The 15644-nt window shown below is 41.2% G+C and overlaps 1 protein-coding gene across 4 annotated transcripts in view; it reads right to left on the minus strand.

Moving 5' to 3' along the window:
• Window positions 1-15644, minus strand: part of LOC119723913 (mediator of RNA polymerase II transcription subunit 12-like protein) — a 110057-nt gene that overhangs the window by 18006 nt on the left and 76407 nt on the right. For all 4 annotated transcript variants that reach the window (XM_038194819.1, XM_038194817.1, XM_038194818.1 and 1 more), the window contains 7 exons: window positions 11653-11757; window positions 9319-9530; window positions 7064-7228; window positions 4485-4620; window positions 2615-2680; window positions 1695-1804; window positions 832-1111 (listed from right to left, as the gene is read on the minus strand). In XM_038194819.1, the coding sequence (XP_038050747.1) occupies window positions 832-1111; window positions 1695-1804; window positions 2615-2680; window positions 4485-4620; window positions 7064-7228; window positions 9319-9530; window positions 11653-11757 (1074 nt within the window). The remainder of the gene's footprint in view (window positions 1-831; window positions 1112-1694; window positions 1805-2614; window positions 2681-4484; window positions 4621-7063; window positions 7229-9318; window positions 9531-11652; window positions 11758-15644) is intronic.

Here is a 15644-nt window from a genome sequence, read left to right on the forward strand (position 1 = left end):
TAATGTACATGTAAATAATAGCAAACAAATTTGGCCTGAAAAATAAAATGGTAAATTTTGAGCAGTATTTGAAAAATAGTTAGGTTTTTTCCAAAGGTGGTCAGCCGACCACCGTTGGAAATTTATACAAAAATACCACTTTTCTTGAAAATGATTTCACACCAGGTGCCATATTTTTACAGGATGCTTTACACTGTCATTTACCAACATCCTAGTAAGGTATTTCGTAAAAATGTGTTAGTTTTGTTTTTTGATGCTTGCAAATGTTGTATAATCCCTTTAAGAATCCCCAGCCTACACAAAGCAGGATTGACTGGCTGGGACTGTTTTAAGTAACTTCATACAGCAATGCTTTGACTACGGGTGAGTGGTAAAACAGCTGTGACCACAACTTGCCTGCTTTGTCTATTGACCCAGTTTGACTAGTCACAGTGCTTGCTTGACATATGATCTGACTGCTGGTGACTAACCTTTGTTAAAAGTATAGCCGGGGAAGTCGAAGGGAATTTTGACTGTCTGTGACTGTTTAAATAGCAGAAGGGTTATGGGGGTACTGGTATGGTTAGCAATGAAGTGAAGCTGAAGTACAGCATCAAAACTCGAATTCCTCAAGCATTTTTAACGCTAACTCCCTAGGCATTTTTGCTAGGATGCAACCTCGATCCTGCAAAGTCCTCCAACTGCCTACATGTAAAAATTGCATACAGCCTCAACCCTCCAAAATCATCCATTACTTCTTGAATGTGGTCCATGGAGGGGTGACCACTGCCTCAATCCTGCAAAATCCTGCAACTTTTACAGTGTTTGGCCCCTAATGTCTTTTCTACCCACCTGTTTCTTATCAATCGAGTCAAAGCCAGCGATCTTGTTTCCCTTAGTGTCAATCAGGCTGCCCATGGGCTCCACAGTCACCACGTCACAGGTCTTCTTAGGTACCGGCAGGAGCTGCCGGACACGGTCGATGTCGTACGAGTGCTTGTCCCCGAGCTCCTTCTTGAGCTTCTTGATGAGCGTCTGGTGCTCTCGGCCTTTCTCCCCTTCGCTGCAGTCGCTGGACAGGGTGCTGTTGATCAGGACGGACAGCATGTCCAGGACTGTGGTGAAGAGCTCGCTGTGTGAGGGGGGGGGGGCAAAGGAGGAGAGAGATATGTAGTACAGTGGAACGTTGTTACACCGAATACCGCTATACTGAACATTCGGCTATATTGAACATCGTCCTTGGCTCTTGATTTTTTAGTACAAAATGTACCGAATATTGCTGTTGGAAAATGAGCGAAAAGTGGCTATTATTTCCCCAAGGACTAGAAGGGGAAAGCCACCCATTGCTGTAGGTACCGGTAGTAAGCTCACAATCTGTGTAATTACATTATTTAATAGTCGGCACGTGTTCAAAGTCATCTTTCAGTTTACGTGCAATACACAATACACGGGACCTACGGCTTTACGTCCCATCTGAAGGACGAAGCAATAATGGTAAAGTGCCTTACTCAAGAGCACAAGCACCATGTTCCAATGGTCAGGAATCGAACCCATGTACCACGGCACACGAGTTGAACACCATAACCACTGGACTACAGCACCCCCCATGACTTCACTACCGAACACTACAAGACTTGCAGGTAATACCGGAAAAATGAGAAATTCAGCTGCCGAAGCTATTCGGGTTAGTTTGACGAATAGGCAACATAGGTTACCTGTTGGAATGTGTGTCCACGGTTCCTGTGGTGATTAGCTGCAGTAGAAGCAGGGCAAATTCTGTGGTCCATTGCTGGCTGCGTAGGATGGTGTCAAACATGTTACCCACCTGTGGTACAAGATTTACAAGCGTTATGTACTGTGTCAAGGTCCTTGCCGTTAAAGATACATGGACAAATTTGCTTTTTGAACATTTTTTGGAAAGAATGTAGCATCCAGACACCACTTCTTTGGTTGTGTACAAAGTCTACGGAGAGTTGTGTGCATTTTCAAAGTATTTTCTAACAAAATTGGAAATGTTTCTCAGTCCCAGATTCATGGTTTTTTTTCAACATTTTTGCAATGACTACCCTTCATTGAGATAATATATGATGAAATAGTGGCATCAGGATGCAATGTTCTTTTCCATTTTCTTTTTTTTTGTTTGAAGCCACAAAAATGCTCAAAATAGTAGGAAGGGTATATAACAACTAACTTGTTAAAGTTTCAGCTCGGTGGATACTTTACATTTTGAGAAAACGGAGAAAACTTATGCACAATTTTTGGCCTTGTTACTGGATTCCGTTGCTAACACACGTAAAAAAAACCTAATAAAAAAATAACCTAATTGCGACCATAAAATTGTGCATCTAAAGGGGGGCTGTGACATTAGGAAGACATGAAAATGTCTCCCTAATGACAGATGTCTCCCACCGTTCGAAGAAATTACGATACCGTGTCTCCTTAATGGTACCATTACACGTATAATAAAAATAATAACAGTGGATGAACAATAAAGGAATGCCTTTGTGAAAGCTCATTTGAATAGCTTTGGCTTGAATTGGGACTGGAGGACTTGTGATGGACTTGACTCCATCCCTGCAAACTATCTTAGATTTCTTGGATTTCAAAAAGCACAAGAGGTGCACGCATTACTGACCAGACTCAGTCTTAGCTGCAGAGCTTCATGCATCATCCTACGACTCTGCTCATCCTCCCAACGATCCTGAAATACAAATCAAGATAAATGTAATCAGTTTAAAGCCAGAGTCCATCATTTGCAGCTATCGCAAAAGTAACTGGTGTTATTATTGTTGAAAACATACTTGGTTGAAAGATAGTAAGGGGACTAAACTCCCTGTAAAATTATTCTTTCTGGCAAGCTGTCATTTTGAAGTAATCAACGAAAGAAGGCCTTTCCAACGGTGTGTCTTAAGAAGCACTGTTGGAAATTTCCGTTAGTAGTTCGTTTTTTTTCAGCGAAGCATGCGCAAGCGTTGACACGACGCACACTCACGCGCGCAGTTGCTATAATTCGTCAGATCGGTGCGCGACATCGCGTAGCTGCAATCGGCTCAGTGAGAACGTGTCTCGGACGCTGAATTCAGGCCCAATTCAAAACATGATTCAGCAACTTTTGATTTGAAATCGAGATCCTAAATGTTGTTTTTCTCGAAATATACAGCTGAAGCTGAGCTGAAACTTCATCAGGTTAGTTGTTCAGTATCCTTCTTTAGATTTTGAGCACTTTTGTTGCTTCAAATGAACAAAATGCACAAATTACAAATGATGGACTATACCTTTAAAATTGCTTTCCCATGATCTTCAACAAATTGGACTTCTTCCTCCCAATAATTTCACTTTTTTTATTTCGGCGTTGGCAACACTCTGATAAAAGGCTTTTATTTTGGGTCACTTGTGTGCCTCGTACACATAAAAAGATCCGCCTGAGTTATTTCATGCTACATATCATCAAGTTTTGATTTTATTTGTAGAAGAAATTGTTCAAAAATAAACCGTTTTACCCAAATGGGTCAAACACGGTGTAAGTGTATGTATTTCTGTGTTTCTTTTCAAACGTTTTTTTTTTTGAATTTCGATATTGTTGGAGGTGACCTACATTTCTCATAAACATGGAACCCACCGTCCTTTTAGCATTTTAATGCATATAAGATTATTTGCTTTTCGGGCATTTTGCTCCTATTCTATAAATTCCACCACTCAAAATCCAAAGAAGAATATTCAAAACCTGACCTGTTAAAATTTCCGCTCAGTGGATACTACACTTTTCGAGAAAACAGTGGTAAACCATGCACAATCCTTTGATCATGAAACCAATTTCGTCGATAGCTCTCTGTATTTCCAAAAATCAGTCGATTAACTGATCCTTGGAAATCACCTACACTTCTTGATTTTTTCTGAACGACAGCAAGCCAGACGGAATAATTTCACGGGGTGTTTAGTAACTTAAATTAGGTTTTGCCCTTCACCGACGTATAAACACTGTAAACTCAGTGTGTTACCTCCTGAGTGAAAGTTGGAAAAAATCACTCGGGTGGGACTCAAACCCACGACCTCCTGCTTTTTAGTGCAGATGTCTTACAACTCGACCACCGAGCTAACGGGATCAGTTGGCTGGTTCGAATCTGATGTACATAGCAGCGGGTACCGCATAAACTATTCATAATATGGAGTCAGGGTGATGTAAATCAAATTAGGTTTGCCCTTCACCGACGTATAAACACTGTATACTCAGTGTGTTACCTCCCGAGTGAACCCATGGGTTCGAGTCCCACCTGAGTGATGTTTTTCCAACTTTCACTCGGGAGGTAACACACTGAGTATACAGTGTTTATACGTCGGTGAAGGGACAATGCTTAAAAGACATGGCGTACGCGCATTTTGGTATTCCTATTGGTCGAAGGAGCCTGGAGTGCATGTGTACTACCTGAGCGCGACTCGCGCTAGCCCTGCACCACCGTAGAAAATGGCTCTCGCTGGATATGCCTTTGAAGCACTAAGGTACTCACATCTTTAGGGGACTGCAGGAACTGAGTGAGTTGTGTCTGGAGGGATGTCAGGAGGCCTTCACGCTGCTCGTCTTGACCCTTGAGACAGGTCAACACCAAGGATAAGAGGGGCTGGTGGCTCACAAGGGACATCTGACTGTAGGAATTAGAGAAATAGTAGCATGTAGCATGGTTTATTGACTTGGTCGTACCCAGTACCAAATTATTTGTTAAGTCATAATCACCATAGCAAGGTAAGCAGACTGCACATTGAAATCTCACTTTTTTCAAATTTGATTTTTACTATCAAGATAGAACTGATTGAATAAATATGTGATGCGATCAAGCTACATGAGTCGTTTGTCGACCCTGGTCAAAATTTTTTTTATTACAGATTTGAAGAGAGCACAATCTCAGCATTACTGCTGTGAAAACCGCATGTTGGTACCACCTTTAGACCAAAAATTATGGAAGTTGGAACACCAAGAGATGTGATGAAGTGATGTGATGTAGTGGCCCTATTTTGGCCTGTATCACTAAATAAAAATTTAGAGATACAGACAAACGACTCATTTAGCTTGATCGCATCACATATACAACTTTGTGTGTGAAGGGTTTTGGTGAAAATCGCACTTTCATGTAGTTTTAACAATAAGGCCATATGTTTAGAATAAGAAATACAGCCGTGGCCAATGCCTTTTCGGATCTGGTCACATCTATCAAAACGCAAGCCCTTTTTTCTTTGTTACAGGACAATACCAACAACTGCACATGGATACTTAGTCTTGGATCAAAACGTTGTTGTTGTATATTGGATACGCAACCAAAAAGACTTTGATAGATGGGTCATTCCACCGGGTTGGGAAACAGTGCATGTTACATCCATATATTTGGTTATATTATTAAAAGTATCAATGCATTCTAAACAATTGCTCAACATAATATGTGTCTTAGGGTGTTTCAATACTTGAGGAAGTTTGAAATCATTTGAAAGTACTTTGACAAAATATGAGCAAAAATGTATTAATTTGGACGCAACATTGACACCGTGTCAATGTTACATCCAAATATTCTTTTTTTGCCATTTTTTACACGTATGTAAAATATTACCCAAACTGACATTGCATATTTACAACTGGACACCTAAGCACCAAGACAAGCTTTTGTTTTGGTATAGTCAGGGTTCAAATATAGCAGAAACAATACCTCAAGTGTGGATGTAATGGTGTAAAAATCACTCAAAGGAAGTGTGACATTTGGTTTTACACCGTGTAAATGTTACGTCCACACAGCCAAGCTATTATTTCTGCTCCATTTGATGCCTGACTACCATAACAAAAGCTTTTCTTATTGTGTTGCATGTATAGTAAGAAGTACACAAAGTGAATTTGAATAATGTTTCGCAGAAATTTAAAAAAAAGGTACAAATGTCATATTTGGACGTAACATTGACACGGTGTCAATGTTACATCCAAAATGACATTTTTTGCTCATATTTTTGGCAAAATGCTTTGAAATGATTTCAAACTTTCTGCAGTAGTGAAACATCCAACAACAGACATTATGTAGAGCAACTGCTAGCAAGGCATTCATGCTTTTCATAATATGGTCATATGTCGAACATTGTTCCCCAACCCGGTGGAATGACCCAGCTATCAAAATGAACCACTAACACCCACGAACCACTACCACCCACGAACCGCTACCACGTCTTTGAAATTCGGTGGAGGTTGTGTCATGCGCGTGCTCCTGTTTTGCCTCATGTATGCGCACGTTCCACTCCTTGTAAATTATCTCCGAACCAAACTCTAAATTTTAGAAAGGAGCATGCAAGATGCTACCAGACCTTTGTGCAACTTTATGACAGCTCTTTTGTCGTATGTACATGTAGTCTGAAAATTGACCATATTTGTCTGCAGAAGTAGCACATGCGCACTAGTTTCCCCCATTTTCCAGAAGATTTGATAAGATTCTGAATATGTTGTTTGTGCAGTGGTTATGGTATGTGGGTGATAGTGATTCGTTGTGACAATGCCCTGTTGCAGTAAGTGATCGCAGGTCCAATATACAACCCAACGTTTTGACCCAAAATTTATGAATACTTGGAATGAGGTTTTCTCAACCATTTGAATGATCTTTAAGAACACTCTGTAACCCTAACCATGCTAAGTGCAACAGAAAGCAACACTGGTAAAATATGGTTGCATACTGTTGCATTAAGCAGCCACCTCAAGTAGGTTCCAGTGCTTTGTTGCATCTTGTTGCATTTAGCAGGGTAACTGCTCTTTATTTAGTGCCAAGGTGATACAACAGGATCCACTGTTGCATTTGGTTGCATTTAGCAGGGTTACTACGTGGTGCCAAGGCTGGTATGCACTGGGTTCACTGCACAATGCAACGGAATCCACTCTTGCAGTTTGTTGCATTTAGTAGTGTACTCACTTTAGTTGTGTTGGATATTGTTGCATTTAGCAGGGTACCTTAAGAATACCCAATGGGGGTTAGGGCTAATTAGTCTGTAAGTCAGTATATAGATCAAGTATGGGCAACAAAACATTTTGAAAGAAATGACATACAAAAATAAAATTCAATAAACTGACGTTTTTTGTCCATGCTTGTCCTTGTCCTTGCTGGACTTGGACCAGGTCTGTCCCACGCTCTCCAGGACATTGCCAGCAGCTCTCAGGACACGTCCCTGGACTTGGCTGGATAGTTTGGAGATGAGGGGAGCTACCAGCCAGACACCGCTACGCTCCTGCTCTGACCTGTCAATAAAGAAAAGGACATTAGGAACTAGGCCGGTAATACACACATTTCAGATTGGCGTCCAAGAGTTGCACTTTACCAAAATTACTCTTAAGATTTTAATTAACCCATCACCTCATTTACTGCCCCAAACTGTACCGCCTCAGCCGCCAAAGCACTGCATGTTTGACCAATTCATCAGGGATTGGGGGGATGGGGGTATATATCCCCCCACTTTTTGACCAGGGGGATGGGCCATTGGATCATCCCCCCCCCCACTTTTTCGTGTTGAGAAACCCCAAAAAAGGCGTATTTTGAGGAATTTTGCGAACTTCCCAAAGCAAGCATAGTGTATCCAATAGTACTGAAAAAGGGAAACCAAGTATAAAAGCTTTAAATGCGCCGTTTTGATGCAATGTTAACCCCTTAAGGATGGGTTATAATGGGGACATTCCTCCACACATAGAGCAAGTGGCCCGCATGACTGCACAGCCTTTGTGTTGTAGCGGGACTGCACAAAAGCAGCAGCTGTGGAACTACCCACTAGCCGTGTGCCAGGGCATACCACAGCTGGCACCTGCATTCCAATGAGGATTAGCGGCCGCGGCCATGACCGCTTCCCGTACGCATGGGGTTAAGGGGCGTAAGTATACATAAGATGTACATTTGTATCATGAGATGTACATAATATGTATTTGTATCATGCTGAGCAGCGCCCCCTAGTGTCACGTGGTGTCCAGCAAGCCCCCCTCCCCCTTTTCGAATTTCCAAGGCCGGAAAATTTTGTGATTTTAGTCATCCCCCCAGCACTGATTTATGCCACTGAGTTCAGGTGCTGACGGGTTAAGTTTGCCATCTGAAATAGTTAGGCGTTATTACTCGTGCAAGTCGTCAAAACGTGTTTGCTGTTGACACTTATGGAAATTTAATAAAGTTAGGAACCAAACTTTATTTGAATTGATCCTGGATTGCTCCTGATACCTTGAGGCTCTACTCTAATTAAAAGAAAGATTTCTTTTTTGGGGGTAGGGGGTGTAAAATCTGGCAATCGTGGAGTCTGGAACTGTGCAATTAGTTGGTTACACAATAAAGACAAGCTGTTGTTTTCCTTATTCTTGCTTTTACTAGAAGGGTAAACTAGTAAGTGGAAAAAGTCAGTATCCGTTTGCAGATGCCAACTGATGCTTATATGTGTGGCATTTTTGGCTGTTTCGGCAACCAGCCAAAACTGCCTTTGTTTTTGTCAAGATGTTTTTGGCTGTTTCGGCACTTTTGCCGAAACAGCCTTTGTTTTCGTTAAGATTTTTTTTTTTTTCTTTTTTTTTTTTTTTTTTTTCTTTTTCAGTCATTTTGCCCATAGCATTTGTACATAGCATTTGCAATCCGATTGCCTTTATACTTGGCACACACTTAGACCAGCATCTGAAGATGTGTGCCGAACATTGACATCATCATGACGTCATCACACGACCCGTGACGTCATATTAGAAATGCATATTTTGAAGGCATATATCTACAGAACGACAGGTCCAATTGGGTTGAAACTTGGTATGGACCTAAACCGGGATGTGTTATAGATGAAAATTGAAGTGACGTCACGATGATGTCATCACATGACATGTGACATCACATTAAAAGTACATATTTTGTAGGTCTATATCTACAGAACAACATATCCGATTGGGTTGATAGTTGGTATGTACCTAGACCGGGATGCGTTATAGATGAAAATTCAAGTGACGTCAAGATGATGTGACGGCATATTAAAAGTGTATATTTTGAAGGCCAATATCTACAGAACTGTATTGGTCCTGATCACTCTACCGCATATGTCCAATCAGTCTTACACGACAAACAAATACAATTACCAAAACAGCTGTATGGTTGTACACAAACATAAGTAAATCTAGTTGTTGTTGTTATTTTTTTTTATGCATGTAATTTGTGTGTGTTATTCTATGAATAACTGTGTATTCATTTACACGACTGCATTTTACAAGGATGCATAAAATAAAACATATAATAAGAGATACATGTACTGAATTTTGATGAATGTGAAATGAATCAGTCCATAATTCTGGCAAAACCCACAGTGTAACTGACTACGTACTTGATTTGTTGCACCAGTTTCCTTTGTCCGTTCTGACTCAAGGGGGCGCTCTTCAAAGCTGCCGAGCCCTCGTCGCCCTGCTGTTGCTGGAATACCTCGATGGTTGCCTTGGCGATGTTGTCCAGGAGAGGGTTCATCTCGGAGTTGGCACACTGCTTCAGCATGAGTTGTAGCTCCAGCCACGAGACTCGCAGTGTCCACTGGTCAAGACTCTAGAATAACGAAAAAAATACAGGTAAGGCCACACAAAAAAAGTCTCCGGTTTCTGGTATGGAGCTTGCCCAAAAAGTGGTGCGGCGACGCGGCTTTTTTTTTTTTTTACCTGATTTTTTTTGCTTCAAATGTCGGCTGATGACTGCAAATGGTGCCCGACTAAACTTAGTGAAAATATATGGGAGTCCAGAGAGGCCACATAAAGCTTATTCTCGACCATAACCCAATCTGAAAACACGTTAAAATTGTGCAGCAGCAGGATTCCAGTCAAACCAGTGAGTTTGGCGGTTTTGAGACATCATCTTTCATTGAAAAAAAAACTTTTTCATTTTGCCGCCTACGGCGACGCGCGCGCATACCAGAAACCGGAGACTTTTTTTTTGGCCTAAGGCCATAAAACAAAGTCTCTGGTTTCTGGTCATCGCCCGCATCGCCGTAGCCATGCGTGTCGCAAAACGAAAAAAAAAAAATGTTTCAATGTACCGGTAAGATGATGTCTCACAACCGCCAAACTCACTGGTTTGACTGGAATTCTGCTGCTGCACACTTTTAACGTGTTTTTAGATGGGGTTAAGATCGAGTATAAGCTTTATGTGGCGTCTTTGGACTCCCATATATTTTGCACTATAAATTTAGTCGGGCACCATTTGTGTTGTAATTTTGTAATTGTGCATCTGGAAGCCAGTCTGAGGGAGCGATGGTCGTGTATCTGGAACCTGTAAAAGCTTTTTAATTAGCGCAATGTGTCAGGGAGCAGACTAATTACCAGCCTAGCCATGCTAGCAGCTCATGCACGATGTCGCTGTATGGTCTGACTTTACCGTTTTCTCTAATTTTTGTCTTGACTATCCAAATTTCCCTAAGAATGTTCGTGTTGGTCGAGATTGTAAGTGGGTGCAGACTTCTCAAGCCTTATGACCTTACTGAGGTCACCTCAAGCTCCACCCTGAAAAATATTTATGAGAGTTCTAAGGGGATGAAAGCATCATCTGCAACATTAGCCGACCTTTGAAGAAAAAATAAAGTAGGCAAAATACCCAAAACCTGCGTCGGCTCACCAGTTTTGGGCAAGCTCCATACCAGAAACTGGAGACTTTTTTGGGCATAAAAGGTAAAGATAGTTTGTCTTCAAATTGACTATTTTCAGAGCTCCCAACATCAGGATTTCAGAAAAAGTACTTTAAAATAATAATAGTTAATATTGCGCACTTATCTATACAACGCCAGAATAAATCGTCTGATTGGTGGGTCGTTGTTCACGTGTCATTGAATTATTCGTCCCAACGCACAGCCCAGCAGCACCGCAAAAATAAAAGTTCTATTCCACGGTAAATAACCGAAGTTTCATTGCACAGTCACACTATCGGTGGCTCTGACCAATCAGACGACAAGGATTTAGTCAGGTGTTGCATTAAACAAATAATGAATGTTTCATATTCGTGCAATGGAAAGAATAATTTCATTCGGTGACAGATGGAATTTTCCATTCACTCGGCTTCGCCTATAGTTGTACACCCTGGAGACCCATTAAACTGACACAGGGCCAGAGGCAGGGGTGATGTATAGTGACAGGTGTGTAGAAGCCCCCTAACTTCCTAAGTTTGTAGCGCACAAAAATACCATGTGACGTCAACATTATTGCACATTATCTTGCCTCCAAGTACAACATTTTCAAATTAGGTTTTGCCCTTCACCGACGTTTAAACACTGTTTACTGAGTAAGTTACCTCCCGAGTGAAAGTTGGAAAAAACAACTCGGGTGGTTGCATGTTGTATGTATCTTATGCAACATTTTCATAAACAAATTCAAGAATTGTTACAAACATTTTTTTGTCAATAATATATTTTGTTTGCTTCTTTTGACAGTTGCAATTTGGTACTTACAGTTCTATGGGTGAGTTAGGAGGGGTTCGTTTTTGGTCAATTTTATTTTTTTTGGGGGGGGGGGGAACCGACCGACCAAACCGACAAACAACCGAGTGACTTGTGACATATAGAAGCTCTGTTGCCAGAGCTTAAAAATGCATTCATTGATCGTCCCCTATCACTTGTGACTGACTTGTGTTTGACTTGTCATGGACTTGCGGCTTTGCCTTCTCAAAATCGCCAACATCTACTCACCCTGAGTATTCTAGTAATAGCCTGCTTCTGCTCGCTCTCATAACTGCCGTCCGATATCGGCGGGACTCCATTAGGGTAGCAGATGAGTTGCACCAAGTAGTGAGCCTACACACACACAAATTATAATTCTAAAGTTGAACAAAGAAATTATCTGGAGCGGAGTTTGTAGGGGTGCGCATCTACGGTATTACAGGAACCGGGTACCCTATTAAAATAAAATATGGGTATCCGGGTACCAATTAAAGAACGCAGCCCCAAAAATGTCAATCCCGAATGTTGCGGCTCAGATTGTTCATGAAGGTCTGCATGTTAATACTACCCCATATCGGTGCGCCAGTACGCAAGTTACAATTACTATACCTCATACATATTCATGATCGAGAGCCGAACTTTCACTGGTCACTTCACCATCACGTGCCAGATGTTATTCTTGCTGTTTACCAAACGCGCGCGCGAGGATTCACGCACATTGTAAATACGCATGCGTAGTAGACTGTCGCATGGGTTGCCCGTGCGACAGTCTACTACACATGCGCTTTACAGAGCAATCGAGGAACTGTCGCACGGGTGCAGTACGCACGCGCGAACATCGCCCAGGAGATATGCATGGTTGCACGGTTCGCGTAAATGTTAATTTCCAGAGCTAAATGATGCCGTACTGGAGAAAATGTATGGACCGTGTAAAGATGTCTCCTGTACAAAAGAAAGTTGTGCACATTGCAAACAACTGTATTTACAACTGTAGTAACTGTATTATATTGCAAATGAACCGAACTAGTAATTGAAGTTGAGCAACAATATTCTTTTGGTGAGCTGTACAAGTTTCCCCGAATTTGTTTTAGGTGCATCATAATAAAACAAAATTCGGCAACTGAATATGTATGAGGTATAGTAAAACAAATATAACATGGTTTATTTCGGGTGGACAGTCGATATTAGCTCCCCGAGGTATTGGAAGTTGACAAACTAGTTCCCTCGGCTTCGCCTCGGGAACTAGTTTGTCAACTTCCAATACCTCGGGGAGCGAATATCGACTGTCCACCCTCAAACCATGTTATATTTGTATAATGCATAAGGTGAGCTCTTAAGCTTTATGGTATAAACTGCAGCTAGTATCACGAGCATCGTAAACGTGGAATTGGTTTTGTTTTCCATGTAGTCTGTTTTTCATTTTGAAAATTTAGTATCAATGACATTCGAAGCTGTTCTTATTCATTCTCTGAGAAGTTACCGAGTAATTTCTAAAGATGGTTACGGCTACTCGAATCCATAATCTGGAACCGGTTCCCGACACTGACGGTCGGTTACTCGGGTACCTGATTCTGATAATCAGCCCTAGTACGTGCGACCTCTGGATTGCCGTTCTGGTGCTCTACCAACTAAGCTATCCAGTACCATGTTGGCAGTGTGAATACCGGTACCCATGGGGGTCGTGAGGGGGGGGGCAAGGGGGGGCACTTGTCCCCCCCCCCCCTGGAAAAGCCACACACACACACACACACACAAAAAGGAAGAAAAGAAAAGAAAAAAAAGAAAAGAAAAAGAGGCGCGAAGACAAAGTGGTGTAAATTTAATGAGTTGGGGGGGGGGGGGCAAAATGTCCCTGCCCCTCTCTAAAACTGATGAATCGAGATTGTGTTGAGAAATACAAGCATTTTTTGGCAAAAACAAATTGTTGCCCCTCTCTAGAAAAAAATCCTGGCGACGCCCAAGCCGGTACCCCTAGGTCTCATTCAAATGACGTCATTTCCTACAGGCCATCCACGTGCATCAGCATTTTGAGCATCAACTTGCATTTTAACATGCATCGGCTGCGTCGTATTTCGAACACGTTTCGAGCAACAAGCACGCGTGTTTGGAATATTTTCAACAAAGCGCAATGCGTGGTTGATTGCGTAAAAATGCAGTTGCAGTTCTCCTACAGAGATGGCCGTCGTTGAGCGAGCCCTATTGGTTGTGTGTGGATTTCGTTGCCAGCGCTTCTGTTCAAAAGTTTGCTGTTTCAAATATTTATTCACATCCTCTCATGATAAAATCCCTAAATCAACACTAGGGACATGATGGTACAGCAGATACCATTTACAACAATATCGTTGATTATTGTTCACATCAGGCTTCCAGTGGTAAAAATAAATCAGCATATTTTATGTTTTCGTAAAAGAAGTACCCAGATTATCCGGATGGGGACAACATTATTTTGGATATTGTCCTCACTCGGGCATTTTAACAAATTTTAACACTCGAGGGCATAGAAACTCATATTTGTCAAGCAGTCAACAGAGCATAGCGCACATAACCATCACACCCTGATACAGGGTACACACAGTGTGATCAACAGCCACATCCAATCCATCCATCCATCCATCCATCCAATTTAATCATTATTATTAATATGAGGCTTACGCAAATTACTCGCCGCGCCTCGCGGCGAGTAATTAGCGTAAGTAAGCCTCATATTAGTAATAATGAATAAATTGGATGGGTTTTTTTTTCAAGGGACACACGAATATATTGCACTCGCTGTATTGCACTTGTCTTCAACGAGTGCAGCAATATTGTGCACTATATTCTACTATACCCCTCAAAGCCATACAATGTTACATAAATGTCTTCAAATTAACAAAATATTCCGAAAGCAAATCTTAGTGCATATTGTGCACACAAGTGTAATGTCATTACGTGGTTTGAGCATCATTCATCAAAATTACATGTATCAGACAAGCCCCCACCCAAATAAAAAACAAACACAACCAAAATTAATCAACCATCATCCCGCCCTATTTTTTCTGGCTATACAAAACCCCTCCCCTCAAAAAAAAAAATTGCCAACTCCTCCCTTTTTTTCCAATGTAATAGGAAACATTTTTTTTTTTCTTGAAAAAAAAACACTCAAAAAACACAAAAATTTCCACCGTTTCAAGGTCCATTGCTTTTCTCCTTGCATTATTAACATAGAGACATCAGACAACACTCCAGGCTAAATTTCTTAATTTCCACCGTTTCAAGGTCCATTGCTTTTCTCCTTGCATTATTAACATGGAGACATCAGACAACACTCCAGGCTGAATTTCTTAAGCTACCTGGGTTTTTTTGTAAAGAAGCAATAGCTTGTCATGGAAAACACAAGCCAAACTAGACAACCACACGGTGTTGGGCCATGGATTACCGCAGACTTTGCCACACACATCAACTCAAAATATGCATGTTTAAATCCATGTTTGAATTTTTCAACATGCCGCCAGAGGGCGCTCTAACATTTGATGACGTCACCTGTAAAAGTTTTGTACAGTACTGCCTAGACAGACACTCACATCTTTGAAAGCAAGTTCGCATCTTCTGCCAATTTCAAATAATAAGGCACTTCCGGTTTCGACCGGAAGGAAGGGTCAAGTGATTTTGCACTTAATACCAAAAATGAAGACCCTGCAATATTGTATCGATTGCTATAAAAACAAAATCAAATCTGTAGCAGTTGATTTTATATTGATTTTCAAAGATTAAATCTAGAAATCTTTGATTGCTTGTAATATGATACTTGATGACGTCATTGTGACGTCATTACCAGAAAGTTCAAGGGCTATTTTAACTGTGCTATAGTTAGCCACATTCATTTTGAAGCGATTATCACAAACTTCGCCAAAGACATCAAGTGAAAATGCGCTTTTCACGTTTTTTAACCTGCCGCTAGAGGGCGCTCCAACTCTTCATGACGTTACCAATTATTTTTTTTGAAAGGTCAATCCAGGCAGACATCAACACCGTTGAAAGCAAGTTCATATCTTTTTCCACTTTCAAATTATTAGGCACTTCCGGTTTCGACCGGAAGGAAGGGTCACGTGATTTTACGCGCACAAGATAAAATGAAGATCATACATTATCATGTATGATTCCCGCAAAATTCAAGTTGCGGTCTCTGACGGTTGATTTTATATTGAATTTCAAAGATTAAATTTATTATTTTTTGAAGTGATGTCACGTGACCCATGATGACG

This window comes from Patiria miniata, unplaced genomic scaffold, assembly GCF_015706575.1.
Source record: "Patiria miniata isolate m_02_andy unplaced genomic scaffold, ASM1570657v1 HiC_scaffold_17, whole genome shotgun sequence".
Lineage (NCBI taxonomy): Eukaryota > Metazoa > Echinodermata > Asteroidea > Valvatida > Asterinidae > Patiria > Patiria miniata.